The following is a 27,439-nucleotide window of genomic DNA, read 5'->3' on the forward strand; positions in this document are numbered from 1 at the left end:
ATATCTTTCTCTGTAGGTCTGTGCTAACCTCTGTCCTGTCCAGCACTGCATTTCTTCCCCCTATCAATAACAGTTGGCCTAGGAAGACAGAAGCAAAAGGTAAAGATGGAGAAATTTGTATGTGCAATAAACAAGTCAGCTGTGTACTCTGTGCAGGTTCCTCTCCCTCCCAATTAATCCAGGCTCTGCAGTGTTAATAGGTGTTTAGCTTCCATAGCAGGAAGATAAATAATTAGACATATAATTCAAGGGGAATATCAGGAAGTCATTTTTTCCACTACTTTCTCCCTGATTTATATAGCAATCATTTATTATAAACATTCTGGCCCTGATTTAAAGGTAAGAAATCATTTGTCAGGAGCCGAAGAGCACACAGGTAACAAAGGCAGCACAAATATTCTCAAGAGACCAGATTTCTTCCAGGTTCTGGATCCCAAAGCACACTGTTACACAACATGCTGACATTTCTCAGTGTATCCTCAACACGTTACTCATAATCCAAGACTGGAGTCTACATCAAAGTCTCCCACAGAGGTGAAGCAAACATTTCCATTTAGTTGGTCAGCAGTATAAGAAATGGGTAAGAAACAAGAGAAGCTATTAAAATCTGTACTTTTTTCCCCCAGCAGATACATCTTCAGCGAAAAGATTAAACCACAAACACTTCACTTTTCTCCTTGAAAAGATTCAACAGCTCAGAAATGCCACAGATACACAGGGAGGAAGCACATTAGCTTGACAGTGACAGGCCACCACAACCCAGCCCACTCCTACCAGCCAGCATCAGAACTACTCATCTCCCCTTGAATTAACCCTTCATGGCCTGCCCAGTTTACGATAAAATTGAGATTGAAGTGCCTCTCAGGCAATCAAGTCAAGATGTAAAGAATCATTTGGGCTTGTTCCTGGTTTATTTTAATGAAATCATTTCTTATTCAGCCCCAGCAAACAGGGGGTAAAGAGAAACTTCCACAATGAACCTTACGAAGCTGTAACAGAATCAGAAGGATCTTCTTTCATAAAAGGATGTACAGTTGTTCTCATTACATATTTATTTGCTCACGATAAATTCCCTCCTCATGCTCACAAGTCCATTCTTCCTTTTGCACGCATTCTATGGTTTCTTTCAAGCTCTTCCCCCCACTGTGAGACCACAACAGCATCCTGTTGTCAGAACTTCTTGCCATGAAAAAGGGTCACGTTGTCACAGATTCCAGAGCTGTTACTCCAAATAATTAACCACCACATGAAAAGAGCCAGCAACAGGTGAATGAATGGATTTCTGCTTTAATAGGTTTTCAAACATCTTAAAATCAGTGCAACCCATGGGAAAATCTGGAAGTATTGTACAAATGACCTGCACACACCAGAGGAAATGAAGTGCTAGGTTTTAGGCAGCAGTGCTTGGAATTTTAGGCTTCTGATAGTCTATGTGCAGATTCCTGAACAGTCAGTGCACTAATTTCACTGCAGGTTTTTAAGTTTGTAAATGCATCTGTATGTGTCTGAAGGCCCTGCAACTACTAAATAGTAAACCTGAGTGTCACTCGTCACTCACCATTGGACAGCTTAATGCAGTGCTGCTGCCTCTTGGACCAGTGCCTAGAGAAAAATGCTATTATCCAGGATCTAGATAATTTCCATCTCACCAAACAGTCTCAGGGAGCCAAACCACATATAATTTTTCAAGTGACTAGGAACTTAGTTTATTAAAGCCCAGTGAAAGTTGGCTATAAATTAACGATCATTAATTTTCCCTTGTATGAGAGCTAGTCTCGTGCAGCAATTAAAAGGTTAAAGTGGAACTATATGCTGTATTTTAAACAAGTTCACATATTCTCTATACAAATTTGGCAAATTCACGTCACAGCCATAGATCTCATTCTTGCAATTCCTGCAAAATACCTACAGCTCCTCTGTCAGAAGCAAAGAGTGAAGCCACCTGAACAACCAGATTAACCAGGAGTTCACAGCACAGCCCACACAGAAGCACAGAATGGCCGGTGATCTCCATGTTCCAGCTGAAACAGGTAGGCTTACTGAACTAAACACACTTTCAACACATGCTCCCAAAAGAGCTCGAGGCCACAGAGCAGATGAGTATGGAAAAACTGATGGCATCAGAAACACTGCAGACAAGAGGGAAGGAAAAACATGATTTCAAAGCCAATCAGAAACAAACAAAAACAAACAAGCAAGCGTGTATACATGTATAGATGTAATAAATATTGCAAAGCACATTTGTCTTTTTCCCCAAGTCAGTAAGGATAAAGTAATAGCCAACGCACCAAAACATCAGCCTTCTGCAATGAAAATGTTGATGTCAGCAAAACACCTGCAAGCCAACTGAAGATAAAGCATTTGCATTGTCAACCAACCACAACTTGCTTCCAGTTCTACGCCGCCAAATCAAACCCTCTTCAAATTCACCTTGACCTAAATAAGCACCACAGCATGAAAAGCTTCTTTAGAAGTAGGATGTCAAGAGACTTTAGAATAGAAAATAAAATAAGAGAAAAGGTTTTCATTGGTCAAGTTTAAAAATTGTCTTCCTTTAGCCAATCACAGTCTGTCCCTTTGAGCCAATCAAAAATACACCTTTAGGTTTGTCCTTACTTAACACAGCCCAGTTGAGTAGCAAAAACTTATAGGAACAGATGGCTGTGAGATGCATTCTGAGGGTTGGGCTAAGGGAAGCAAAATTACAAAGGAGGAGAACAACCATGGAAAACTTAGGGTGGGCAAAGGAACTTATTAATGCTCAGCCATCCTCCTCTATCTTCAGGAATCACACTGTTCTCTCCAGTTCTGTGTCATTCAGGTGTCCTGTAATTACTGTCTTCTATCTTCTGTCTCTGACCTGGAAAATGCCATCACAACATCCTCAGCACCTGTAATAGAGACAGAAGAATGTGTGCCATGATTACTTCTGTTAAAGAACAGTAGATAAATGCAGATAAACTGTAATCCTGTACGTGCATAAAATCAACAGGAAAGAAAAGAGCACAGAGAGAACAGAAGGCTGTGTTTGCTTATTTTTGATCTGGGACTTACCTTTGCTAAGCAATTTTTTTTCCCCTAATCTAAAGAAATCTCTTCCAGAAGAATTCAGTGTGTGGACTCAGTTCTTCAATTCTTTTCCTCAATTGAGGCCATCAGCTAGGTTACTGCCATCAAAACTCATGTCCTCTAACGTGCTATTACCTTCCTGTGAACCATCTCCAAGTCTTCCATCATATTTCAAGTGGGCACTTATAGCAGGAAGCCCTAAACAGCTGGAGAATCATGTCTGATAAAGGCTTGTAAAGAGCATTCCATGCTACGCTCTCATTCTTCAAAAAGATAACACAAGATATTTGGAAGAAAAAAAAAAAAATCAGCTTCCTAGACTTCCTGAATATAGAGCATGATCTAACAGGCATTAAGGAGAAACTTCTTCAGGACAATGGGGAAATAAAAGCACATCACGTGGTAGTGTCAAATCAGCAATTTAAATCAATATCTCTTGTCTAGACAAGAACTGGGAAAGAACCCTGAAGGGCTGAATGCAACATTTTTCATTTCTGGTAAAAATTCGATCCTCAACAAAGTCAGATAAAAGCAAATGCTCTCTTTCATCTGTAGATTCTCTAACAGCATTTATTTAATCAATTAGAAAATATGATGAAACCACCAGTCACTGTCTGTATAATTTCTAAAAATCAAATGATCTGAGACACTTAAGCACAACAGATGACTCAAAATGACCATTTTAGCCTTCATTAATTAATTTGGTCTGCCTGGGATAATTTTGCTTAATAAGGTTTTCCTCAAAGCCTCTATTAAAGGATTAGACAACCAAGTAGGAAATGCTATGAGCAACGCTGCCTGCCTGTGCCATTCAGATCACTGATCAGCTTTGCAGATATCTTTTACCAGGCTTTGGAAAGCTCAGATTCAGCATGGATGGAGCATCAGCACATGAAGTTCTCCAGAGCCTTCCACCTGCAGTACATCCAGCAGCAGATTTCAGCTGTGTGCCCCAAGCAACTTGCCCTGTACCCTTGCACACAAGGTAAAAGAGGGCTAACAAGAAGTCCTCATCTGTTACAGCTGTATGAATGCCAGCCAGAATGTCACTTCTCAGTTCTCTAGTTTGCTCTTTAGTTGTGACACAGAAAGAAAAAAGGACTTAAAAGGAGAGAAAGAGAAGGTGATTAATTCCCCCCTGCTAATACCCTTAAAAGCTAAATCAGTGCTTATGAAATGTGACTACATTTATTTTTACACACTTCACAATTTATTTGCTTTATGTACTCAAAGGAAGAAATATTAAGTACGGAGCAGTAATTTGTTTTTCATATGCAGGGCCCACATTTTCTAGAACTACATCAAAAACCGCTGCTGCGCTCCCTCTTGCCAACACATAGAAGCCCTGTGGCCTTCTCACTTTTCATCTCCTCCACAAACTGTTTTTTCCTTGATCAAAACACTAATGGCACCCAGCACCAGAATCCAGCGCTGAATTCACAAGTTGCCATGATGATATTTTTTCTTCTAAGACCATAAATACAACAGCCACTGGCCTCTACAGGAAAAAGATTTTACTTCTAAAGACTCTGAAAAAACAAGCCTGTGCCAAAAAGAGAGAGGGAGTAACGATACTGAAATCATTAGCAAAGCAAGTTCACATGAAGCACAGCCTATGCCTCTGCATTTTGTATGCATCCCCTTTCAAGCTGCAGAGGCTTTGCTATGTGAGCCCAGAGCAGCTGGAGCAGCCTAGCAACAGCAACATCAGTGCTGACGTCGCACGGGCACGGAGATGAGCTGGATTATCTAACAGATGTTGATTGTTTTCCTGACATCTCCCCTCTCTACAGGCTAAATATGAACGAAATCATTTTTACAGGCACTCTCATGAATTTCCCGTAGCAATATCATTCCCTACCAGCTGCACAGCCCCACAAACCCACTGGGCAGCACTCCTGCCTGCCCTGAGCAAGCCCAGCTCTCGGTGCTGCTCTCTGCACAGCTTGCTGTGGTGACCCAACAGCAGTTGGAAACACATGATGAGCAGAAATAGCTCTCGGCAAAGGACGCCGGGAATTCTGCAGTTCATTCTGGCTTTACAATCAAAATAGCTCTCACCAAAGTGCAGGTTCTCACTTCACCAGTTCCTGTTCTCACATTCTGGGCCCATGTGGCACAGCCTCAATGCCAGTGACACTGTCAGCATGAGCTGGTAATGTGCCATTTGCCTGGACTCAACAGGAGAAGAGAACAGAAGCAGCACAGCTTGCCAATACAATCAGAAAGCAGAAAAAGTCAAATTATACAATGATGTTCTATTTGGAAGAATAAAGCAAGACTAAAGAATACAGCATAAAAATGTGGCAAATACTTAAATGCCCATAGCATTACTGCATTACTACTAGGTATGTACGCATCCTAGATGACAATGGAGACCAATGGGATGGAGAATTAGCCTGGAATTCAAGGCTGCAGTCTTCCACAACCAAAGCTAACAGCACAGAAGCTACTTCAGCATTCCTGCCTTGTCACTGATGTAATTACAATAACTGCAGTTTTAAAGTTGCATGAACTCATGAAGAAAACACCTTGGAGGCTTTTTTGCCCCATACAAGATCAGTAAAGAATGAACTTTATGCATATTTTATGCAACTTTATGCATAACTCTGAGCAAGCAGTATTACTTCCAGCTCCCTCCTCAGATCCTTTCTCTATTGCAGCAGAAGAACCAATGGTTTCATCTGCAGGAAATACATGCAAAGTACCATTTGCAAGAGCCTCAGGCAATCGCATTACAAAGGACCATTTGATGCATCAAATAAAAGCTAATACCTTCAAGGCAGACCATTGAGCAGCTAGGTAACCCCAAGGCACAGCAGCCAGCAGAACAGCACCCACCTCGTGTGCCTCAGAGCAGTGCCAGTCTGCCAGCTCACCTCACCCCCTGTCGTCTCCAATACAAACAGAAAGGTTCCAGCAAATGAGTTTGTCAAGCATTTTGAGTTCCTCAAAGAGAAGGCACTGTGTGATTTTGAGAAGCATATCTAGTGTTATTTCAGTGATCTGAAAGCAGAATGAAAAGCTTCTCTGCTGCATAATATCCATCTTGCTTGAGTAAGGGCAAAAGTGCACTCTGCTATTGAAAGGGATACTCTTCCAGGAGCCACTTGGTAGGCAATACTTCTGAAGATACCTTGTAGCCAAAAAACAAAACCCGGAGACACTTCTCTAGAAATAGTCCATCCATGTTTCTCAGCACAAGAGCAGGTTTTGTTCCCATCCAGTCCTGAAACCCAAGCTAGACAGAGCTAAATGAAACCCATGGAGTAAGGCTGCTCATTAAGCACTTCTATAGCCACTTGTTTGTATTTCTACATGAGCACATGTCCAGAGAATGGAGTAGGGGTTTCTATGCACTGAAAGGAAAGCAGGGATTAAAGTACTAATTAATAAGGCCTCTGCAACAGTCTCACTCAGCTCCCACAGAGGATGTTTTCTTCCTAATCAAGTAAAAAATTGAAAAACCAGAGCACAGGTTATAAAGTTAAGCTGCACATTGCCAGAAATCTGCAACCAAGACAATAGGACTGTGGGCCATGTTTACTTTTTGCACATCCTCCACTGAGCTTTGCACTTCCACTAATTAATGTATAGAACAATGGAGGTACACGTATACCTGACGTGTACCCTGCACTCTATACACACAACTCCTCCCTGCACAAACCTCTCCTTTTCTGGGCACGCATTTCTACACTGAAATAGGGACTTGCATTTGCCCAACAGAATACCTGTCATCCTCCTTAATGAGCAAAACATTCATTGCCTCAAAATCTTGAACGCAAAAATGCTTTTCCCACTTCTGCCTTACACTTTCACACCCCTATCCCTCCTACAGTTAACAACATTTAACTTGTACCTTTCCAGAGCAAGGATGCACTGGCAGCAACATCAAGCCAGTAGGGTACAAGCTGGATTAAGAACACGCTGCCTTGACCCCAGGCAAGATGTTACCTTCTGCTGCTAGGTCCAAGTGTTCTTGAAATGATGTACAGATACGTACAACTGTTTTGTTTACAGCCACCTGCAAAATTAATAAACCTGAACAGCTTTCGGAGATCAGAAAGGTAAGTGTGCTATGAATGTCAGAAGGATGCCAAATGGAAAATATCTATATCTATATCTCTATCTTTTTGCTTTCCCCAAGATCTTTAAATATACATTCCTTTAATCACCATCCAGCAATTGCATGCTAAACATTAACTCTTCTGTGAACCTCTCAGTATTAATATCCTGCTAGTCTGGCATTCTAAAAATACAACGTGCTGCTGAAAGGAGGAACGCAGTCAGACATGCATGGTGTTCAGAGGGAAGGAAACACTCTGTGCTAAGAAGAGCTCTAATATCTCGATTTCTCCACCACTATCTGGTATTTCTGCAGTCCTCCTGTTAACTCCATGAGCAGCCTAGATCCATTTTTAATACCCCACCATCCAGAGAGTGTGTCTAACCCAGCCAAGGCGTGTGCCTGCATCTCAGCACTGCCCTCCCTAAGGGACTGGCTTTCTTCAAGAACCAGCATGACACTCCTGTTGCTATAGGAACAACAGTGCTGTAATCACCAAGGTCTTAGTATAATTCACATATTGGGCTTACTAGCTGCATAGCTTCCATTTTCAGATATACCACAGAGCAGTGACTCAAGGCAGCCAAGTGCTAGCCTACCATTTAGCAATTTAAGCAACTGAGAAGCAGGATTTTTTTTTTCCCCTCCAGATGTTTCTGTGTACTTCACTTCCTGAGAAGTGTTTTGCTTATGTTAAAAACATGTAAAAAAGCTTCAGTTTCATCGTTTCAAGCTCAAGAAACTTAACGAGGCTGAGCTGCTCTAGTTGATGCTGCAATGCAGGGAAGAAGACTAACAAGCTGTATCTTGAAACAGCTCCTGATCAAATCCTCCCCTCCAGCACAGACACTGTTTGCAGAGGGATGGCTTCAGGTTCCTCAGTTATTCCTGGAGCCATGAAAACAAAAACAACAACAAAACCTACAGGTGTCAGCTAAAAAAAGTCCTTCAGCAAAGAAAAATGTCATATATTTTGCACTTCCATATATGTGTTAACAATATTACAGAAATGATTTAAAACCAAAATGGCTATAATGTTAAATCAACAATGTGGTACGAAGGTTTAGGCTCTTGATTAATGTTAAATTCATGTATTAAATGGTTCAGGAGAGAGTTGGAATAGAAAGAATTATTTTAAGACTGAAATATTTATCTGTGAATCTTGAATGACTACAATACGTTGCTCTAATATATGCTGCTTTGCAAAAGTGAAGTTTGAAACACATACAGATAGCAAAAGGAAATGGGTGCAGTTCTATCTGCTGGAATACTGCAGAAAGCCATCAGTTATTCCCCTGTGATCTACACAAATACATCCAGCAATGCAATCAGCTCAACTCAACCCCCAGGCACTGTCACATTGCTGCAACTATGCATGGACACAGCGACCACAGGAAGTCATTCTGCAACCAAACAGACTCAACTAAGGAGCTGACAGATCTGTATCAAAGCCAGCAGGGAGCACCACACAGAGACCAGCTCAGCGGTCTCACCTTGGGTAACTTCTGTGAGGGACCACAGGGAGACAGCCACTCTAAGACAGTATTTCATGGATACACAACAAGATAAAAATTAATGAGACTGTGATGTACTTACAAAACTCAAGACCATCCACCTGCATTCTTAACGAAAACAAAATAGAGCTTTCTGCATATGTGGGTCCAGACTGCAGCACGTTTGATGCACTAACATGTGCAGATCTGTACCAAAGCTTTTGGGGTCAAGAAGGTCATTCCCTTTTTGGGAAAGAAAAGAGTATAAAATAGTTTTCTGCCCCATGTGTGCCTGCTGGAGAAAAAGGCCTCTAACGACTGGTGGAGCTGGAAGCAACTGGTCCTTTTATTGGAAGGAAGATTGTGAAATCACTAACCTAGAAAGTCTTTGTAAGTAATTCCTTAATATCAACACCTCTTAGTGTGTGTGTGGCAAACTGCATAAAGACTAAAAAAATCTTTCAGAGGAAACAAACATTAGAGAAGTAGGGAAGAAAACTCCTTTAAGCAACCTTGAAGAAAATAAAGCATTAGAGTACCTCAGTGCTGGGACCTGGGATAGTGTTTTTCGGTGCAAGATAATGCCATCTAGTGGAGATGAAATCTCCCTTTAGGTGGCAAACTGGACACCTACAGAGTTTTTCCAATCTATTTTGGATAACTTCATGATGAATATAAGCAATGGTTCATCTACACTAAGTTACAGCCAAAGGGTCCTGGTGACTGGTGCTGAAGAAAAACCGTGGAAGGAAAAAGAGCAAAGAGCAGTGTTAGCATAACTACTACAAACCTGCAGAAATTTTCTGGGGATCAAAGTCCTGAGCAATAAATTACAGTTGCTTACACCTTTACAGCATGCTGCAGCTTCACCTTCCTCCAAAGAAAATGTTATTTGGCTGGTTTCCTCATTACAATTTTTCTTCGTGCTAAGTTCCAATTAATTTGGAAAGATGGCATATTTGGTTACGGAAAGGACTGATGGCTTTTTCCACCTCTCTGAAGAGTTAAATATTTTCTTTCTTCTGTTTTCTTCTACAAAGAAAAACCTTTATGGTGAGGCCAACAGTTTAATTATAACTTGGGAGGATTGAAGGTGGATCACAGGGTCAAATCACACAAGAAAGACAGCAGCATCAGATCAGATCAAAGTGAGCATTAACATGGAGGATTTCACTTCCCTAGGGAAGAAGTCTAAAGAATTCTCAAGAATTTATAGAGAACGATGACAGAAATCATTTGGCATCTGTACAAGTCTGGAACAAAGACAACTTTTTGAACGAAGTATAAAGTTCTTAGATTTCCTGTATTGCTTGATTAAGGAGTCTAGATAAACAACTAACTGTTGATCTGTTGATCTCTCTTTTGATTCAGTTTAAAATTTATGTCAATACTCATTTTTTCAGCTGCAAGTTTATGGCCTGTATCAGAAAGAGCATCCTTTGGGGGTTCTTCTTAATGTTATCTTAACAGATTGAAAGCAACCAGAAGCACAATACTTTGAGCTTTCTCTACAACACCGCATCAGGAATCCTGAAGCACTCCAACAATATTAGAATGAAGTCTCCAAAGCCCTCTGAAAAGAAAACAGTTGGCTAATTTTACAGATAATAAAACCAGACAGCTTAGACAAAGAAGTTAGATGAAGATGTATAGGAACACAGCTGTGCAAGTATCTCTGTCCTCTGGCTGGACTCCGGTTCTCAGTATCTCTTCATTGCCAAAGTTGAGACCATTCAGCATACTTTTTTCTTTTTTTTATTTTAAACTGTGTGAAATGTAACTGTTTTAGGAATAAAGTTGACAAAAGCCAATTGCTGGAGGCAGCATCACAGCTCTCTGGTAACAAATGCAGTTGTTCTTATCTCAATGTGTTCCTCAGTTTTTGAGAAGAAAGTGGCAAATTTTCATTTGAGATTGGCAGAAAAGTTTAGGAATTCTGAGCCAAAATACACAAGCATCTCTATCTGCATCAATCCCCCAGCTATGTGAGGAATGAATACACGCTTAGAAGTGCAAGTCTATACAGGTTTTCTTATGGTTTTCTAAATGTCTCAGATCTATATTAAATTTCTCCTCAACTCAGTTATTTCCAGCACAAGAAAAAATTTCCTCCCAAACCAAATCCCACATTATGAATGTGATCTGGCATAGGGCCTACATGAAGAGGAAAAAAAAGCCATGCAGAAAGCAGCATTCAGTTCAGAACAGATCTGCAGCTTCAGAATAACATCACAGAATTATTTACCAAGACTTCTGTAAAGAATTCACAAAAGCAACACCTACTTCATCTCCTTAATAGGAACCCAAACAAACCCAATTAAAATAACACCGTATGGCAACTAACAAAAATAGTTTATTAAACAGATCACAATTTACCAGGACAAGTATGGAAGTTTCACAGCAGCAGTTATCTCTGTCTGTACCATACCTCAAAAGTCTGAGTTCTGTTGAACATTACACTCCAGTTCTTCTCCAAAGATTAGAGCAAAAAAAATGAATTACATACCTCAAATAGCAAGATGAGCTTAAATAGGAAGTATATTATTACACAAAGATAGGAACCTAAATTCAGTATTTTCTGCAACTCTTCTCACAAATGAAATGAACACAAGGCAAACAAACCCAGCACTCACCCTGATCAATTGAGTGTTGAGGCAGCTGGCTAAGTTGGCTATTCACTACACCTGCATATGTGCGCAAGAACTCCTCTTCACTGGCAGTCAGCTGAAAACGTACAAAGAGTTGGTCAGCAGAAAGGAAAATGAAGAAAAATTCAAGATATCATCTATGACTTTCCAGTAGGAAACATCAGAGTTACCTCTACTTTAATCTTCAACCACTTAAGCTAACTATTACTCAGATAAATTGTAATGCCAGCGAGGCTACAGCTGCAAACTGGTACATCCCACATTCATTGAGAGATTCAAAGTCACTTTCAAACAGTCACCTTATTTTCCTGGTTTCACAATAATGAAAAATTTTGCTGGAAATAAGAGACATAATCAGATGTTCAGATTTAGATTCAAGCACCACAACCCTCATACTTATGCAAAAAAAAAAAAAAAACAAACACCAACCTCAATTGTATTTAATCACAGGATAACAGCTAAATCAGTGAGAGCTAAAACAACTCAGTAATAAAGCCAGACCATCACCTACCCATCTCAGTGAGCACTACCTCAATTATTACAAAATTACATCTGGAAAGCCACAAAGCACAGGCTGTGACAGAGTGTCTTACATTTGATCCCATCTTCCTCAGCATGAGTAGGACTCTCACTTTCTGCTGAATGTACATCTCCTCCGGACTCTTTCCGGGGACGCCCTCACGGTTCATTCCCCTCCTGCCAGCTCCTGGATTTCCTGGAGATGTGATAAGATCAGAATAAGACAAATCAAAACAGAGAATGGGGTATAATAGGAACAACAGGCAAGTTTAATTCCTGAACTATTTTTCAGCAGCAGGCAGAACACTTACTGACTACAAGTGTGAAGAATCATAAGCTTCACCAGAGAAATCCTTGAAAAAAATCTGAATAATTGAATTGGGCCTTGCTCAACTCAGGGACTGAAAGAGGCTGATGTTCAAACATTACTGGCTCATTATCTGTTGTTACATTACTGCAGAAGTAGAGAAAGAGCTACGTGAATCCTCGATGAAAGAATTACTGACAGAGGAGCTGTGTTTTTGTTTCTCCTCTACATAAATAACAACAGCCAACATGAAAACAGGATGCAGAACACACAGCCATGAAGCACACGCTGGATAATAAAAGTAGATGAAATGTTAACTCTTAAGCCTGAAGTCTTCTGTTTTTACAACACACCTACGGTTTAAGAATGGAAGTGATATGGAATATCTACCAATAGGTGGCGCTACATACAAGCATCAAGAAAATGCCACTGCATGCCAGCTCAGGAGATCACACTCAGTATCCCACTACACACTGGGCATTACAAAGATCTAAATCAAAGATCTGCACTAAATACATTTAGTTATTCATGTTTTTCCCCATGACAGCCTTCAAGTCGTTTGTTAATTTATCAAATACTTTAAAAGAGGTGATGTAATGTTTCTATTTTAAATCTGGTTCTTCCAAAGCATATTTTAACTGAGATAGATTCATCATGACCTACATGTTTAATAGGAAGAACAAAAAAATATGAAACCTTCCCATTCAGGAAATACCTTACAAAGGCAGTAGCAACATGGGGGGAAAAAAAAAGTACTCAGACAAGTCAAAAGCTACTGCAACACATGTATAAAGTAAGATTACAGAGCAATAGTGCTTTGCTCTTCATTTACTGCACAGACTGGGTCAAAGTCTCAGCAACCACAGTTTTTCCTATTTGTCAGTTAAAAAAGTAGGACAACAGTCTTAAAACGATACTGAGACTGAAAAACACCTCTCCATTGCTGCTACATGCAGATGCTCTTCAGGATGACAAATGCTACCCACCATATATGTTGTGCAATTACATCAGGACATTTCCACAACCACTTGCAAAACCGGTCTATGCTCTAAAACAATACAACCCATCTTTAGAAAAGAAGGATTGGAAAGCCTTATTGAAGTCCTTACCCACTTGGCTTTCCCAAGAAAGTTAAATTAATTTGCCATACATCATGCAATGTGACCAGCAGAATTTCCCTAACCCTGCAATCCTTTTTCTGGTACACAAATCAGGAAAGTTCCCTCATCCCCACCCTGCCCACTCCCAAGTGAGTACAACATTAAGAACTTTCCCTGCCAACATACCTGCTTCTAAAAACCACAGAAGATCAGATAATCCACGTGCTCACTCCCAACTTTGCCAGATTTGGAGAAAGAAGTATGAGAAAACAGCCCTGTGAAAACAAAGAAGCAAAACATTACAGGAACATAAAAAGCTGAGACCTAGAAAAAGAAAAAAAAGCAGAAAACTTTACCTAATACCTTTGGCAGCTCAGTTTGCTTTATATCAAGGTGTAGCCAAAATTCCTAACAGCAAAGCTTTGCCTGGAGTTCGTAGGGCCTTTCTTATATTTAAAGAGTAAGTTTTTTAAAGGTAACTCATTCTACATCTGCAAGATTCATACCCTGTACATACCAGTGACACTCCCAATCACTAGAGAATGGGAGGCATTCAAGCTTTGCAGCCCTCGAGAAGCTTTAAGCACAAAAGCCAACAGAAGTAGTGACATGTAATTTCTTCTAGATTAAAAAAAACAGGCGTAGCTTACCAAAGATTTGAGGAAAACTATGGAGAAATGGAAAGCATGGTGACTTCGACCAAAATTACTGTTTTCAACTATGCATATGTTATGTGAATATAGTAATTACAAGACTGGCATTTGAATGCTGGGCCAGAAAGTCTTCTGCACAAAATTTTTCAGACCAACCTCAGTGTTCAGCCAACAACAGCTAACAGTTACATGTTCTTATTTCTTTCTTTTGGACTTGTGACAGGTATCCGTGGCACATTTCACATCTGACACTGGGTACCAGGGCTCAAGAAGAGTTTACAACTCTTCCTGTCCATCATGTTAGCACGTAAGACAAATGATTCAAGCTCACAAACGGAGTGGTAGTTCAAGTCTTCAGTAACCACAGAATGGCTTGGGTAGGAAGGGACCTCAGGGTCCCTCAGGGTCACCACTGTGACCCCTCAGCCCAGGCAGGGTTATGTGCTATGAAATAGCAAGAGCCTGCTACTCAGGACAGCATCACAGCTAGAAGTGTGTTTTAATTACCATAAGCTGCTGTACTCAAGTATCTGGTTAGAGACGATGCACACATCCACAGCATTTGTTAACAAACTCCAGTTTACAATTATTAAACATATTCTCCTTTCTTTTTTTTTCCCCCTCTTTAAATGTCAGTATGTAAAAGCAGAGCTAGACTAATGAAATGTCCTTTAGGGCTGTTCACTGCCCCATGCAGAGGTCATTACTAGCAGAGAAACAAGGAAGGGGTAGCTCCTACCACTCAATATTCTGTATACCAGATTCATCAGAGAAAAAGGCTGCATTCAAAACACTGCTAGCTTCACCCAGATGTTCTCTGCAGCAGCTCTAACTAACAAGTGCTGGAGGCAGCTGAGCTTTAGCATTTTATCATTTAAAAGAATCATTTCACCTCTCCAGAGGAGAGAAATCGCTTGAGTTATCTAAATCATACCTTGTTATTTAGCTCTCACTGTTCTTGCCCTCTAAATATGCAGTCCCAAGGAATATCATCTGCAGCACTGACAACAGGACCATTTGCAGTAACTAATTGCTGTTCTCATTCCTACACACCTCAAAGTAACCCCATGCAGTGTGCAGATATTCCTGCACACCTGTGAGAGCTGCTTCCTAAAGGAAAAGCCGAGCTCATAGGAGCAAACCACTTCTGAGACGTGTTACATCCTACTCGCAGTAACACAGTATTTATGGCTACCATTAAAACCCCCAATCCTCCCCTAAATCACTAACATTATGCATTTGTTGTATTTAACACCAAACACAAATCAGAACTGGAAGATGAAATGTTTTCCCAGCCCTGTAAATTCAGGAATTCAGCAAATCAATGGGCAGAGCACCACGCCTGCACGCTGTATCTTGAGAGCTTCCCTGCTAACCTATAGTGTGAGTGTTCTGCGTGACATGCACCTTCACTGCTAAAGGTCCAAAATGACTGAAGAAAGCCAAATAAATCACATCATTACTTTTTCTAAAATGCACAAAACACAACTACGAGACCTGGTGACTTTGTTGTACCAACCAATTCCTAGCTATTACGAACATCAGCTCACACATCCACCATTTTCATTTATACACCAACACTTTCCTGTTCATCTCCAACAAATCCTAAGAAATAAGATCTAAAAATATTTTGCAACTGTGTGTTTTAGGGGTGGGAGGGAAGAAGTGCAAAATATGAGAAAGTTCAGCAAGACAGCTGAGGAACAGCTGAATCATCACCAGAACGAGTTACACTCACAATATCTCAAGCCCCAACAGACCTGTCTGCTGCACAGCAACCCACCCAGAGCACTTCTCAGCTCTGGTTAATTCTTCCTTTCAGTTACAATTACCCTCTGTCCTCACTCATACCCACATTTTGCTCCTGCCCAGCCGCTGCTCATCCTGCCAGTGCCCAGCTCTGACTTGCTGTCCCTCTGTCTCCACAAGTGGTGAAGAGAAAGAATGAGAAAATCCCTGAAAGACAAGATATTGATCTGTGTGATCCCAAACAGGGAGATGGAATAACATAACATACCAGGCTAAAGGAATTTCCACTGCGTTAATTGAGCACGAATGCTGCTCATTCAAGAGAACGATCAAGGCATGGGCCTAGGAAAATGTGAATCTAGAAACAAATGTAGGTTGTCAGCCACACCTCCTTTTCAGTTAAAAAAAGATTCAGCTGGATGAATAACAATTTCAACCTAAATTTTCTGCAGAAGAAGTGCCTTTCACGCTCAGTAAGCAGAACACAAAACCATCCAGAAACCCCATCGCACTTCCATTGGCACTTACTGGTCTAAGCCAAGAAATACAGGGGTTTCAGCTCAATTCCTGGCAGTCTACCCTGAATTACTACTGTTAAAGGAAGAGATGCCACAAGGTGATGAAGCCATCAGTACACGCTGTTCTACCGGCCTGGAACTGGTCTCTCCGGGTATGACGGTTCAGCAAGGTGAACTGCGAAGCTCAGCACCTCATCCGCTTGGCAGATAAGAACAACTTCCTCCCTTCTGAAAAAGACCAGGCTGTGCATTTCAAAAGCTGTCCTTTAGGCTGCAACAATTGTATCTCTCACTAAACTGCGTTAAATGACTAAATCCTTTATGTTGGTCCCTCTGCATCCAACAGGCTGTGAAATGGACATAACTGGGTCACCTCATTTTCCCCTGCTTGGCACACACAGGGAATGAAACTTGGTTCTCATTTATATTTAATATGATTCACAAGACAGAATAATGAATGAGGAAGCCCCACATATTACATCCAAATCTGCCAGCCCAGCTTTGCCAAAGTGTCAAATTTGGGTTTAAAACACATGGTCTCCCTTTTCCAAGCAGCAAACCTTAAAAAAAGCTGCCCCATCCATCACTCTGCCTGCAGAAGGGCTGGGTGAGCATCGCAGGAATGTTCTCTGCTTGGCCAGGCCCAATATGTGGACTGGGCAGAGCCCTGCATGCCTGACATCCCTGCTCCCAGCCCTCTGCCTACCCAGCAGTGGAAGCAGCAGACACGAGCCTCTGCCTTTACAAAAGGAAGAGTTTAAACACCACCTCGTTCACCGAAGGACTGAAGTTGCACTTCCTAGAGAGGCAGTAAATTGGGATAAGAGTAAAATGGGCTTATTTTGGAACCAGTAGGTCTATGTGCATCTGAGAAGTAGGGCTACTTTGTGGTTATGTTGACAAGAGGACTAAGTATTAACTTTTCTGCTAACGGAAAGGATGCTCCCTCACCTGTCCACATTGCTCATGGCCATGAAAACTTCATCATGAAAAGAAAAAATCCCTCTCAAAAGCAAATGGAAGAACCACACAGGGTTTCCTTCAACCACTAACCCTGCACACAACCATACAGTAATACACAGATTAAAATATTACCTTTCCAGCTCACCACCTCCCACCTTTTTCCTAACTAGATTTAGAACATCAGTGGCACTGTTCACACATTTAAAAAAACAGAGATGGGAGAACTCTGGACACAAACCCAGCTGAGCAGCTCTGTTTGATGAACAGATGGAAACAGCTCCTAAGGAAACTCGGGCTTGCTGGCCAGAGCTGCTCTGACTGAGCTCTTTCAGTCAAGGAGGATTCCAGCACACAGCAACCAACAAGGACAGATTTATAACCATTTTCTTCGCTTCCACCTCCTTTCCTTCCAACTCAAAACCTGGGAGGGCTTTTTTTTTTTTTTTTTTCTGGGCACAGCCACAGAAAAATTTATTATAAACAATTTCTCAACTCCTGACACCCCTGCCTCTTCCCCCCAGAAAATGAACCAAAGGACATCTCATATCCCAACAGGAAAAAAAACAGATTTCAGAAACGAACGTTTGCAAATTTGGCACAAAGCAAGTTACTGCAGCACCCTGCTTCAGCTTAAAGGCCGTGCTTACTTCATGCAACACACCAACCAAAAAGCCAGGTGAGCTTTTGTTCCTTCTGTTGGTTATTTCCCCCAACACTTTTCTAACGCTGACATTCTTAACGCCCCCACCTTACTGGTATGGAAAGCAGCACAGTGGAACTGAGCAGCCTGCACAGCCTAGATTGAGGGCGAAATAGGCAGTAAAGTGTCAGTAATTGTAATATTTTACATATTCAATCTTAATAATTTAGGGCACTTAAAGCAGCCACCTGACAATCTCTTTAAGATGTAGGTTACAGCTGCTTACCTTTTTAATATACTCTATTATTTCTAGATGCAACCAAACAGAATCCAATAGGAGCTGGTTCAGCTACAGAAACAGCTTTCTCTTCAATCTGTTCTGTTGGAGGCAGCAAAAAATCTCAGTTATTGGGATAGGATTATAAAGGCTCAGATAAGGAGTTATGGTGAACAACCCAACCATCAGAGATTTCATTTGCACTGCACAAATGGAGTTAACAGCTGGGATGAGGAGGTCCCCTTCACTCTCTGATATCATTACCCAAGGTGAAGCTGCCAGCTCCCACCACCACACCACTGCATACTCAGTGGTTAAAATACAGTCATGCTGGCAAATTCCAAGCGTAAAGGGATGCAGCACCTTGAAGCCTTGTTAATTTCCAAATACTGTTTTACAGAGAGCAGCTTGAGCACTGAAAGTTCTCCAAGCTGGAGCCCAAAACCTCCAGTCAGGAAGCAGAGTCTGCAAAATCCTGCTAACAATTTTCCTCTAATTCTATCTGACTCATGACCTTCGGTCGCAGGCAGCTGGAGGCTGGATTAATTTCCATCTCCAGAGGGATATGGCAAGGAAGAATTCATAACAGCTACCTATTTATAGGTGAACAATAAGAGCTGAAGTATTTGTCTATTTTTGTCTTATTGTTTTAAATCCAGCATTATCTTCTACTTTATCACAGAACCTGGACCCAGCGTCAGATTTCAGTCCATTTCCAGCTGGAACTCCAATGATAAATTCACATCTCTTCAGTGTAAGAATTTGACTCAAACAAAACCACTGCAGTCCTCCATCTTCAAGAAGGTAACAGCCCAAACCACTGCCACAGTTTAATAAAGTTACTCTTACATCAACGCTCAAAGCTGCCATCCTACTTTTACAATCACCATTTTCATGGATTTACAGCTCGTGTCCTGACCTTCAGGCACACACAAACCAGATTCATGCTGGCTGCCTTAGCACAGCAGCAAAAACACAGAAGACATCTCTCACACCTCATGTGTTTAAAAGAGGTGGCACAGTTTTTTGGCAGTCACCTTGAAGCCTCTGAAATTAAATGTATTAACAGCAACAAAACCTTTGAAGATTTCAATCTCCAAGGTATTCATACTTCAAAAAAGGAATTTGCCAAAAATGCTTCAAAAAGTTACAAAACGTAGCAATAGCAGTTAATACTCAAATTTTATCCCAAGCCAAAGAAACAACTTTTAAGTAGCACTGCAATACTTTACTTCAGCCAAGATGATCTCCAACAGCTGAAACGAAGCGTTGCTCTTGTCCTGATCACCAGCACCTCTCTCAGAGGCTCGCTGCACCTCTTCCCTTATTTATAACAAAGCTACAAACCTTCTACACAGGAAACTAGGCCATAATGATAGATAGCTAATGACTTTAACTACTGGGTATCCCAAACAACAGAATCATGGCTGTAAAAAACAAAAGTGTTACGCATCCATCATCAAGACAAAACAATGCTTTCCATTGAACTCCTTATAAATATTCTAGCTTTTCAGAAAGAGAAAACCAAGTTTACAACGTGCCAGACAACTTGAGATACCTGAAGACACTGGTTTCGTTTCCATAGTTTGAACTTAATTTGAATCAAACTAGTGAAAACAACAAGCACCAGAAATAAGTAACAATGTTATCAATACCTCACTAGAATCAAAATATTTTCCATTTAAAAACTGCATAAAACAAGAGAAGTCAGAAAAAAATATATCCCATATAACATCTCCACCAATGAAGTATGGTGTTTTTGGATTACAGACACCAAGGTCAGACTCCTGTAGCACATGTCTGCCCTGTGTTCATTTCAGGAACAGCCCCAAGGGAATGCACAATCACACACATGGAGTACAAGGAGCATCCAGACCAACAACTGCGGTCATACGACCTTCTTGTGAACTCAGCATTAAGACTGAAATCATGTTTTCAAAGCTCTGCAAGAAGTCATAACATCAAACTTGCAATCTTCTGAAGACTTACAGACCATCAGCATTATAAGTGGGTTTTCCTGAAGACTGCCATTAATGTTACAGAAACCAAACTCAATAGGCTATAATGCAACTTAATTCATGGGACGCAAACGCCCTACGCCATAAACACTGAAAGGATTAAGTGAACATAGAAGCAATAAATCAGTTCAGTCTTCCTAACAAACCTAAAATAAGCCTATCATAGCTTCATAATCCTCCTACCCAATAGAGTACAGTGTCAAAATTGATGCAAGCATCTGTGGATGCCCAAGGTGTACGATGGTTTTTCTGCATTCCTCAGTAACTCTCAAGTGGCTTGAAATGGAACACAGAGCACAAACACACGTGAACAATTGTACATTCAGAATTACCAGGCAGCACTAATGGAGAAACACTTCAGTATCTGTTTCCAGCATTTCAATACTGTAATTGCATTCAGATTTATGAAATTAAACTGCTGTTAACCTCTGGATAGCGCAAAAAAATCATGTTTCAACCTCCATTAACAAAAAGGCAAGTGACATTACTAACAGTCACAAACCCACATGGAGCGGTCCGAAACCAGAACACACAGAACACCAGTAACTACCTGTAAGCAATTAAAATAACAATCATATGCAACTTCAACTAACGAGCCTGCAGTAACAGCCCCCTAAACCCAGAAGTGCCATATTTAGAGCCAAGCTTCTGAGGTCCAGTGACCAAGTTTTCAGCACGCTGCATTGTTCTGGTAAACCAGAGATGGTGAGCAGTGCCTACTGCATGTGTTTCCCTGCACTATTCCACTTGCTGAAGCACCATTATACTTACAGGCAGTTCTTTGGTACTCATCAGCACAGTATCTTTCTACAGATGCCCAGCATATTTGAGATAGCTTTCAATTCAAAACGTGACTTACGTTGCCCTGTAATTTGTACGGACATCTGAACACCATAATGACAGATCACATGCATTTCACACTGACAAGAACTACAACTCTTTTATAGCAGAGATTATGGCTAACTGGATTTCTTTTGGTAAAGCAATTAAAACGTGAGCTGTTATTAGGCTGGTGACTAGCATTTTAATGTTTTGCAATACTGCAGCAAAATACAGTGTCAGAACCAAGGACACTTTGAGATTAATAGCTGTTGACTACCAGCACTGCCTTACCATTCTGGCTTCATACATCAATACTGGCTGTAAAACACTGATGAATACATCTCTTCCAACACCTACTCACCTTGCCCTTCAAAGGCAAAGAAAAAAGAATATCACAATCCTGTGCTACTTTCTGCATAATAATAATAAAAAAAAACCACACAACCAAAGAAGTGCTTTCAGTTTTGAACCTATATAGCTTAGGTTTTTAAGCCATTTGAAGAGCTATTTCATTAATACATCCTGTTTAAAGTCAAGAATTAATGACCATTTGCCTAACGCAAATATGTTCCCTGATCAGACGTTTTTCAATATCCAGAGCACAGAACCTTTTGTCTCCTCAATCATATGGTAACATCATTGATATTAGTGGACAATATGGGCAAGAGACCTCCATTCCTAGGACCTTCATAAAAGAATGCCAGTGAGAGCTTTTCTCGGTCATTTACTAGCTTGGTCTATAGAGCTCTTCTAACTCCTCGTGCAGAAGCATGCCAGCTCACCTCTTCTCTGAAGGATTGACTAACAACATGAAAAGGGATTTGGTTGCCTCCTTTAGGCCACCAAAGATGGAGAGAGCACAAAGGAAGAAAAGCAACTTGTCAATTCTAACGTTTAATCTTTGCAAACTTAACACGAATTCTCAGTTACAAAGCAATATTACTGCTGACATTTTGCTACCTCTAGTTTTTGGTAAAGCGAGATTACAAGGAAGGAACTCATGCCTCCAAGGGACTTCCTATTTCTCAGGAACAGGGATGCAATTTCCTTCCTCCCCACTCACAATTTTGTACATACAGTTAATTATATTAGCCCTAAACTGTGAAATAATCCTGTATGAGGTCACTGTCTGACAGCACTCCCCCACTAACATGCAGACAGCTTGGAGAGAGGCACGCACTGACTGCAAGTTCTCTAAGGGTTGTGGTTGTGAAGCCCCACTCAGGGCTGGAGCAGAACCACAGGAACCAAGAACCACAGGCTGAAAGCACTCTTGTTAAAGGCACCCAAACCGAGCCTCGTGGAAAGCTGAAGGTACAACTGCCTGGCAAGTGTCACTTATTCAGAGATTAACAAAATTCAGCACTTAAAACTCATGGTTTCACAGTATCATATATGTAAGGAGACACAGAAGTTCCATTCTAGCAAGAATACGGGCATCACACATGCAATAAAACTTACTGTGACTAATCCAACTCCAATTATATGAATACTAACAGAAGGTGTTAGCTCGGGGACCATTAAAAACAACACTAAAGACCAGGCAGATTCTTTTCCAAGTTAAAAACTGTGAGATTTCACACTTGCCAGAGCTTCCTGAGGAACACACTGTATGCAACAGGCAGAAGATGACAGAATGGGACAAAAGGAATCACTGCAGGTCAAGACAGATTTCTGCCCTTTCCAAACTGTTAGTGCAATCACAGTACATCCTTATTAGCATCAACAGAAGCAAGGAGCTTGTGGCAGTTATGTCAAAAATTGCAGCTACTTAGAAAATGAAATGGATGTATTAAAAGCAAAGTGCCAAAACCATTTCTTCACACATATGCACTATTACACAAAGGATATTATTTAAGGATTAAAGTATCTTTCGTAGAAGCCAGTGAACTAAGAATCACGGCAGTAAAATGTGAGAAAAGTTCTGCAAAAAGCTGTACGTGATTTGTGAAAGATTCATTCTGCAGCCATCTGTAGCTGCTGACCAATATGCAGTATAAAAGTTCTCTTAAAAAAATGGCAGTTCTGACCTGTGGAGTTAAGCAAACACTTTCCCAAATTCCACATAAACCAATGAGTATTATTTGGCATCTACATGCATTCCTGCCAAAAAAGCAGCTAAGCTGATGTGAATGCTCCTACTTTTCTCCATTTGGCATCAATTCCTATAGCTAATTATATTTTAAGTGTATTATTACTGATCATTTCTGCATCAACATCCACTTTCCACATTTATCTTCAAGCCTGATATTACCCTCCTGGACCAACTGAGCAAGCCACCAAGACACAACGAAATCATCAACATCCCATGTAAGACACAGCACAAACAATCTCAGTTCAATTATTACAGCAGCAGATGTCAGAGAGCAATGGAACTGCACCATTCCCCTCCCAGTTGCACTAAAGGCCTCCATTGGTAATTTACTTCAAGTTGCTTCAGCCTTTACACTCTCACTCTGCAGCAAAGATTTAGGTCACATTTCCTTCAAGTGTACATGGGTGTGTGTACACTTTGTTAAAACTCAAAGAAATTAATTAAAAGCTCCTCACTGACTTCTGTGTGCATTAAATCAAGACTTAGGTGAGTTCAAACGCAAAGCAATTATACTTAATTAAACATCACAACATTCTTGTGAATTAGTCAACTCATTTTTATAGAAGGATAAATTGAGTTGAAGTCTCAGAGCTTGCTCATGGTCACACAGAGCTGATTGCTTAAGTTGCTTCTATTTTTGTTACTTACGCTCATCACGCATTGAGAAAGTGGTTTCTAAAAATCAAATATGCTCTTGGTCTAAATGCAGGAAACAGAACGATTCTAGTGCAATAGAATCTGCTGGCTACAGTTCTGCTCCTCAGTCAATGGAATTCTGCCAGTTCAAATCCAAGTTTTTAGAGCTCTTTCTGTATCAATTTAACTCCAGATGAGATTTTTGGGCATTTGGGTTTGCTTCTGAAACACAGGTTCAGATGTGATGTTCCGTAAAACATGAAGGATGGTCACTGAGAAGCAGAGGGATGGTCACTCTTCTTAAATTCAAACTGGCATTTCAACTATATATAAGCACTATTATATTCCATCGAATCAATACTAGTGAGCAGAAACCATTAATTCCCTTTCTCCCTTTTTAGGAACATTTGTTACATACCTTTCTCCCAGCACTGTGTCTCCCAACAAACCTCAGAATGAGTATCCCACTCATTCAATTACCAGCTGAAGTTCCTCATTTGTCCAATCTTTGATTTTTTCTCACCTACCAGAGCAGAATGAGCAAAACCAACAGTGCTGTCTCACTGCTTTCTGGTTTTGGCCAATTGAAGACATTGGGAGAAAGAACTGTAAGCTTCATCCATTCTTAAGAGACAGAATAGCATTGAGAACAGTAATAAAACATTGTTTGGTTTTTGTTTTCCCACATGAATTTAAGTTTGTCAGTACCAAGATTTTTATTAAATGTAAAGCTTATGAGTATCATGTTTCTCTCACATACATACAACCAAAGCTATCTGACCACCACCATTTCTTAGGATGTGGTAGGTAACAAAACGCTGTTATACTAGTTTACATCTTCACTACATATCAGCATCAAAACATGACCATATTCCAGGGCTAGTCACATATTGGCATACTTGCAAATGAAATTAATACTTTCCCAGCAAACCCAATCACTCAAACTGGAAACAACCTATAGATTGATACCTTCAGAAAGAATCTTACAAGACATGACAGACTTTGGTTCATCTACTAGAAAAATATACAGGACCAACAGGTTTTAAAGAGGGCTCAGTGAAAACTATTAAGTGTTATGTTTCTTTCCTGCTCTTTATATCTTTGTTTTTACAAACTGAAAGTTTATTTTGGGCTTAATATCCTACCATTCCATTTCAGAAGTACCATTCTGAGCTGTAACAGGCGAAACACAGAACACGGCTGACTACTTTTATCATCACTGTTAAGATATTTGGAAGCCTACTACAAAGTCGTTGACTCTCACTATCTGAAAAGCTAAGTATAAGCATCTTGTAGCTATCCACTTGGGTCAACAAAAGAAGGAATCCCTCCCTTCTTAAAAAGCCTCTATGGGAAGTTTCTCCATTCATACTCAACAGAAGCTTACCAAAGCTTCTGTATGCACTCCATTTTGGTGCATCTTTGACACCTGAAACTAGGTCAGACGCTCAGGAGGGATGCTTCATAGCCAACAACAAGCTTAAGAATCAAAATATTTACTGAAGGTATATATCAGATACATGTGATAAATGTGCTGTAGAGAAAAAAAAAATCACTCCTATTAAGTTATTACAAATAGATATCTCCAAATTAGCAGTTCTCAAAGCAAGTCATCAGCCCTTAGCAGCGGTCTCACCTCATTCAATACACACAGTTGTTTGGTTTTGGAACCTACTAGTACTAACTGATTCTTGTTCAGATGACAGAAGCTTCAATCAGTATTGTAAGCAAAGAAATAACTCCTCTGCTCACAGATCTCTACTGTCTGTGCAGCACATGAAGCCCCTACACACAACTGCAAGCAGGCACATAGATGAGGGACAGCAGTGCTCCACCTGATGTGCACACATTGCCCAGACTCCTATCAGGCTGCAGGACCATTTTCTGAGGATTACAGTGCCCTCCCAGTTGGATGCAACGGAACACTGAAAGCACTTGTGTTAACTTCTCATAACTCCTCTGGCAATGCTTCAAATGAACTAAACCAATGCTATGCTAACTGAAGCAGTTGTGGGTAAGTCATAAAACTTCATCCAATCACTGCCAGTTAACTTTTTGGAAGTGGCCTTTACTCCGTCATTCACCCAGGCCTGCTGGCTTCCTTGTAGCTTTTTCACTCTTACACTGCACCACCACATCAACTAAAAGAGCATTCAAATCACCTCACCAACAATTCTAAGTTGTATAGAAGAAGATTCCAATAGGAATTCCAATAAGGGATGATGCTTTCTCAGCTAATGCCAAAATGAAGCACCTCCAGTCTAGCTGAAGTACACTGGTCGCTATCTTCCATCTGATTCTACTTGCAATCTTCAAAATAAGACAGAGAAGCTCGGGTTTACAAAAGATGCAAACCTGGGCTTTGTCAATTTAAAGGTCTCCTACTTCCAAAATAAAGTTCTTTTAAGTGCACAGCCTCATTCCCATCATTTTACATAATGTTTCTCCTTCAGCATGCTACCTTATATCACACATGAGCTCTGAAAATATCAAGGGCAAAAGGAGTTGACAGCTTGCAAGTTCATGGACCAACAACAATTAAACAGGAAATATGGATTTTGTAATATATATATATATATTTTTTTTTAAGGTGATGTTGCCCAAGCACTCCAAAGATGTGGTCATCACCATAGAAGTCAAGTTGGAGGAAAAATCTAAGCACATCTAACATCCCCCCTGTGTCTGGCCTGGTGGCTTTTATTAACCATCACATCACATCTGCAGAATGTCTTCCTCTCATCCCAGAGAGCATCAAAGCTTACTTTGTTAAATGTACCAAGATGAGGAACGGTCAAATAAAAGATGATATACAGCAGAACAAAACACCCTCCTCTTGAGGGGAGAGAAAACAAACATCAGTCTACAAGTCAAACATACCCTGATGAAGGGCATCTGGATGTTACGCAGAAACTCTCATCTGTTGTCTGCTTTCTAGCATGCAAGTGCATTCTGATTTGGAAATTGATGCTGCTCACGCATCTTTCCAAGATAGAGCTACGGGCAGCCTGCAGACACTGCCCATCTTTACGCCCAGTATAAAGTTAGAGTGCAGCTTCAGATGCTCTAGAAGACCCTGAGCAGACACGCAGCTTGGAGTCATGCCAGATTACCCACAGAAGTCCACCATCCAACACACACCACGGCGGGTGCTGGCTCCGAGGCACGGAGGGCTGCAGAAGCCTCACGGAGGTGACACCAGCGGTCCCACCGCCCCCAGCACACGCTGACGAGGGAATTGCTTCACGCAGCCATTTCTGGGCTGGGACCCAGCCGCCCTGAGCCAGGGTGCCACATGACGTAAGGGATGATGCCAGAAAACGAGCAGGGCACCTCCCGTACCTGTGCGCCGGGGCCACGGCCTCGCAGCGTCCGCCCGCTCCTCAGGTGGCCGTGGCCGTGGCCGGGCCCGGGGGTGCGGGGAGTCCCTGGGTTGCGGCCCCGCACCGGGCCGGGGACAGGAGGGGGCTCGGGAGCCGGCGCGGAGGCCTGGGGCGGCGGGCGGCCCGGGCGAGAGCCTTTGTTCCCGGCCGGGCGCCGCGCACAAAGGGCGGCCGCGCTCACCTGCGTGCGGGGCCGGGCCGGCCCCGGCGGTGGTGCGGTGCGGGCGGCGGTGGGCGCGGGCGAGCGGAGCCGTGCGGAGCGGAGAGGAGCGGCCGCCTCCTCCGTCGTGACTCACCGCGGCGGCCCGACGAGGCAGGGAGGGACGGAGGGAGGCGCCTGGGCGGCTCCGGGGGAGGGACCCGCCGCGTCCCCGCGCCCAGGGCAGCGGCGGCGCCGCAGGCACCACCCGAGAGCCGGCCGGGAGGAAGGGGCGGGGCCAGGCGGAGAGGGGCGGGACAGCAACGGGGGCGGGGCCAGGAGGGAAA

At 41.6% G+C, this 27,439-nt stretch overlaps 1 protein-coding gene across 2 annotated transcripts; it reads right to left on the minus strand.

The window, feature by feature from the left end:
• Positions 1 to 1,271: 1,271 nt before the first annotated feature.
• Positions 1,272 to 27,390, minus strand: CTNNBIP1 (catenin beta interacting protein 1). 2 transcript variants are annotated; one of them, XM_085242330.1, is made up of 5 exons: positions 27,135 to 27,390; positions 13,389 to 13,477; positions 11,870 to 11,991; positions 11,262 to 11,352; positions 1,272 to 2,891 (listed from the first exon to the last, which is right to left on the minus strand). In XM_085242330.1, exons 3-5 carry the CDS (start codon positions 11,963 to 11,965, stop codon positions 2,833 to 2,835), a joined length of 246 nt encoding a protein of 81 aa, XP_085098456.1. In that variant the 5' UTR covers positions 11,966 to 11,991; positions 13,389 to 13,477; positions 27,135 to 27,390; the 3' UTR covers positions 1,272 to 2,832. The 2 variants fall into 2 exon arrangements, with proteins under 2 accessions (XP_085098456.1, XP_085098457.1); XM_085242331.1 differs by lacking the exon at positions 27,135 to 27,390 and adding an exon at positions 26,913 to 26,936.
• Between the last annotated feature and the right edge of the window lie 49 nt (positions 27,391 to 27,439).

This window comes from Meleagris gallopavo, chromosome 23 (genome assembly GCF_905368555.1).
Source record: "Meleagris gallopavo chromosome 23, MGAL_WU_HG_1.1, whole genome shotgun sequence".
In the NCBI taxonomy this organism is placed as follows: domain Eukaryota; kingdom Metazoa; phylum Chordata; class Aves; order Galliformes; family Phasianidae; genus Meleagris; species Meleagris gallopavo.